This window comes from Pterocles gutturalis, unplaced genomic scaffold, assembly GCF_000699245.1.
Source record: "Pterocles gutturalis isolate BGI_N339 unplaced genomic scaffold, ASM69924v1 scaffold11541, whole genome shotgun sequence".
In the NCBI taxonomy this organism is placed as follows: domain Eukaryota; kingdom Metazoa; phylum Chordata; class Aves; order Pterocliformes; family Pteroclidae; genus Pterocles; species Pterocles gutturalis.
The window spans coordinates 11,784-16,369 of NW_010097920.1; the positions used below are offsets into that span (position 1 = coordinate 11,784).

Genomic DNA, 4,586 nt, shown 5'->3' on the forward strand with positions numbered 1-4,586 from the left:
GGTGAGCTGCTGGAGATGTTCCCACCCTGGCTGGTGCGGCAGAAAGGAGCATGGGCATCGATGACCTCAGGTGGGATTCATCCTCGGTGCCTGGTGCTCAGTTGTTCCAGTGACTCTCCAGTGTACAAACCTCTTACGGTATTTCACATCCTCAGCACTTGGGCAGTAAATCAGCTGTTGCCTTTCCGGGGAGCTGCAAATACCCTAGCATCCAGGAACCATTCCTTGTGCTGGGCACATCTCCTGAAGCTCACAGCATCCCTTCAGCAACCTGGTATCAATAAAATACTCTGGAAATCTGTTTTGAAGGGAAAAAAATGGAAAAAGCTTCCACAAGCCTGCTTACCAGCAACCTAGAAACAAATAATGCAACTGCTTCCTCTTCCAAGCCCCAGTTTTAGAAGTGGGAGAACTGTAAGAGTTGACTGCAACGCTGCCACTTATCACTCTAGATAATCGCTCTGCAGTCACTATAGGAAATGAAGCAGTTCAGGGGATGCTAGAAGGGTGTCTTGTTAAATTTCAATATTTGATTTAATTTGAGGTGTACCAGTTCAGTTAAGGCCTTGAGATGGCCAAAAAATGCTCTTTACTTGGACCTTTCTCAGTCTGACAAGAACACTATCGTAATCCAGGTGACGTTTTCAGCGAGAGCCCTCATTCCTACTGGAAATCAGTCTGACCACCAACCAAGTCATGCCCAGAGAGTGGCATACTTTCCTACGCTTGCTTTGTAGAAGGCAGAGAGCGAGGCACGGTGTGGGAAGTGATGAGAGATGGGGGAGAGGGTGTGAAGGCTGGGAGCTGCTGGCTGCAGGTGAGCTCGGAGTACGTGGTGCCTGCTCCTCCGTGTGGGTCTGCAGTGCCGGAGCTGCTCCCGTTTCAGAGGAAGCTGAGCAGGGATGCAAATGTCAGCCTGTCTCTCCGAGGATAACCCAGCTCCTGGACAAATAGCAATGCACACTCTCCAGGAATGAGCAAGGAGCAAGAGAAAACTAGGTGGATGGTGCCACATGAATATAACAAAGCCTTAATTGGTCATTGGCAATATTTGGTTTCCTGAACACTGACTCCTGCATCCCTTCCACCCAACTTTGTGGCAAAACTGAGGATGGAGAAGTGAAATCAGCCCTGGGAGGAGACAGAGCCAGAAATAAATGCGGCTTCTTTATTCTCTGCTATCCAAAGTGTTGGACAAATTCCTCTTTCTTGAAATCGACGTAAGTGATTCTTGATGGTGAGCTGTCTGTCGGCAGTCCCAGGCTGCAGCTGCCCTCGGCTGTGCTGGTTTTCTAATCAAACCTGACCCAGGTTATCTGTGGGTGTGGGAGCTAAATCCCGGGAGAGGCATGTACAGGGTCCCAGCGGGGATGTACACCAGGCTTTGGGAAGCTGAAGGAGTTCCTTCTCTGGGCACTACCTGGTCAGGAGCGGGCAGCTGGCACTCTGCAGCTCTGGGCAGCCGTGGACGGTGTCGGTGTCCTGGCTGCTGGCCGTGCTTGGGCAAGAGCGCTGCCCACTTCCTGCGCTCGCTGCGCATCTCCTGTCCCGACCTCAGCTGCCAGCTTCCTTTTTCTGCCATCTCCTCCTGCAGCTGCAGACAGATGCCTCTCGTAGAGACAGCTACTGCAAAGCTGAGTTGCGGGGGCTTTAACAGGGCCCCCCCCCACTCCTCTGCTGCCCTGTGCCTGCTGGAACCACAGCTCCCCAGAACAAGAACTGGGTGCTGCATGGGACCTCAGGGAGCACCTTGTGTACCTGAGCCAAAAGAAAACATTTCTCCCTCCATCTGCCTTTTGCTCACCCAAAATCCAGCCCGGTCTCTTCACGTTTGCCCTCTCCACCCCTTCTTCTGTGGCAAGGGAATGGACTAGATCCCTCACGGTCCCTCGTCCCTGTTTTCTCTGATGCTGCAGCCACACTGCGGGTCATACAGCCTGAGCAGGCTTTAGAGGCGCTCAGAGATGGAGCAGTGTAGCTGCAGCGATGTATAGCTGTGCATTGGCTAATTCACCCTGTGCAGAGCACCCTGCTGGGGGGGAGATCATGCCTCTGGGACTAAAATAGACTCACAGAGTGACCACATCCAGCAGGTAGCTCCTGTGGTTTGCTCATAGTGTGATGCTGCTGCTATGTAACGTTGACTCTTCTACAAAAGCACGCTTCAATGTATTGAAATGATTCTAATGAGAAACCCCAAGGAGACAGAAAGAAAGATGTTTGGGGGTTTGTTATAGAAGATCTGCTAAATGGACCTTCATGGACAATTTGCTCTGTTCGACTTTATAGAGTGAGCTGTGTGTGCAATCAGGAAGCGTGCAGGATTATGAATGAGGGGCTGAACTTAAGGCAGATCAGGGAGGAGCTTCTGACCTGGCTGTTGGAGGAGAAAAAAAAAAAAAAAGAAAGAGCTCAGTGCAGCATTTCTTAATTTTGGATGTAAACGGCCTCAGATGTCCACAATGTCAGCAGGCAGCCTGGGTGTGCTCTATATCGTGATGGAGTCTGGTGTTGGGATATCTGCAGTGGTGGGCAATGCCTTGGTGATCTGGGCAGTGAAGCTGAACCCGGCTCTTCAGAAGAACACCTTCTTTTACATCGTTTCCCTGGCACTCACTGACATTGCCGTGGGGATCCTCGTCACGCCGCTGGCTGTCCTGGTGAGCCTGGGAGTCGTCATCCATTTCTACTCCTGCCTGTTCGTGTGCTGCCTGATGATGATCTTCTCTCACGCCTCGATCCTGTCTCTCCTGGCCATCGCAGTCGACAGGTACCTGCGAGTGAAGCTGCCGACCAGGTGAGGCTGGGTGAAGGTCCCTTCTCATCATCTCTTCCCCGTTTCTCCTCTCTGTTATATTTTCTGTCTCCCTTATTTGCAGCATCACCAGGCTCCCTGGGCATCGCTGGTTCTCTGAGAGGCAGAGGTTCCCAAAGTGTGGGCAAGGGAGCACCAGCAGCCTGGGCGCTCCTGGAAATTCAGCAATGCCTGGAAATCCTGAGCTACAGGGTCAGGGAAGGGTGGCTCCTAAATGTGGATGTTTGAAGGCTGGGTAAGGGGGTGGTCTTTGGTTTCTCCCAGGGGAAAACCGCACTACTGATGCGAGTCAAAATGAACCCGTATTTCTGAGGAAAGGGTTTGACTCTGAGTCTGTGGGTTCCCATTTAAAAGGGATCAGTGGCTTTTTGGAGGTTCCTCTGTAGTTTCAAAATACAGTTTAAATATCAGAAGTTGCTAAGGACCAACTGCACAGAACTCTGAATTGGGCAAACCAGAAATGAGAGCTTAAAAGCCCACGTTCCTGAATATTGTAGCTCTTTTTTCTGAAGAATCGCATCTAACATGGCTAGTGCTTCCTGTCCACCAGGTACAGGGCAGCCGTCACGAAGAAAAGGATTTGTGTGATTCTGGGGCTCTGCTGGCTCGTGTCTGTGCTGGTGGGGCTGGTTCCTATGCTGGGGTGGAACCAGTACACGGGCAGCTCCAGCTACATCGAGTGTCGCTACTTGGCTGTGATGAGGATGGACTACGTGGTGTACTTCAGCTTCTTCACCTGGATCCTTCTTCCCTTGCTCATCATGTGTGCCCTCTACGCTGAGATTTTCTACGTCATGTGGATAAAACTCAGCCCAAGCTCAGCAAGTCCCCCAGGAGAAGGAGGAACCGTTTGTGGGAAGGAATACAAAATGGCCAAATACCTGGCCCTCATCCTCCTCTTGTTCGCAGTGTCTTGGCTGCCCCTGGGCATCCTGAACTGCATCTCGTACTTCTGCCCCTCCTGCACCATCCCCGAGCCCCTGATGTACCTGGGCATCCTGCTGTCCCACGCCAACTCCGCCATGAACCCCGTCGTCTATGCCTTCAAAATACAGAAGTTCAAAGAAACGTACGCTTTCATTCTGAGGACTTACATCCTGCTCCAGAAGCCCGAGTCGGTTATCTCCAGGGCAGAGCCCACAGCGGAGCAGCCGGGAGCCAGCACCAGCTGAGCTGTGCCTGGTGCTCAGTTTGTCTGGGCTGGGTACATTGAAAACAGCAAACGAGCAACAGAATGGGGTGCAAATGGCACAGACACCCAGACACACTGCTCAGATCATGCATTCTGGAGCAACTGTTGTGTGTATGTCTCTCTGTCCAGCTCATGAAGCTCTGGGCAGTGCAACACCAGTCCCAGGTTCCCAGCTAACTCCCGAAACAAACTCCTTTGCATTTCCGAGGCAGAAGGGGTGAGATGTTTGGAACAGAGGCGGCAGCAGTTCCCTGGGGGTCTGGGACCCAGTTGGTGCCCTGACAAGATGCGAGCTCTTCCTCGCCTTCCCGGGGTGCCCATTGCCCACCGCTGACCCTCTCTCTTGGGCTATCCCGAGTATTTCTCTGCAGCAGCTCAGACCATGCAACGCTGCGCGGGGCTCGATGTGCAGCCCACCAGCGCGGTGGGCTCCAGCAGGTTGACAGGAGAGCTGACGTTAGCCTTTGGCACTAGTTTTGCCCCAGCTAACGGCTCTTCCTTTAAGAGTATTTGCTTTGTCTTTTCAGCTCTATTTAAGGAAACCCTTTCTCAAGTTGGTGGAGCTACAAAGAAATGCTC

The 4,586-nt window shown here is 52.3% G+C and overlaps 1 protein-coding gene across 1 annotated transcript; it reads left to right on the plus strand.

Moving 5' to 3' along the window:
- Window positions 1–2,453: 2,453 nt before the first annotated feature.
- Window positions 2,454–3,987, plus strand: LOC104471668 (adenosine receptor A3-like). The gene is made up of 2 exons (XM_010087084.1): window positions 2,454–2,797; window positions 3,366–3,987. Exons 1-2 carry the CDS (start codon window positions 2,454–2,456, stop codon window positions 3,985–3,987), a joined length of 966 nt encoding a protein of 321 aa, XP_010085386.1.
- Window positions 3,988–4,586: the final 599 nt, after the last annotated feature.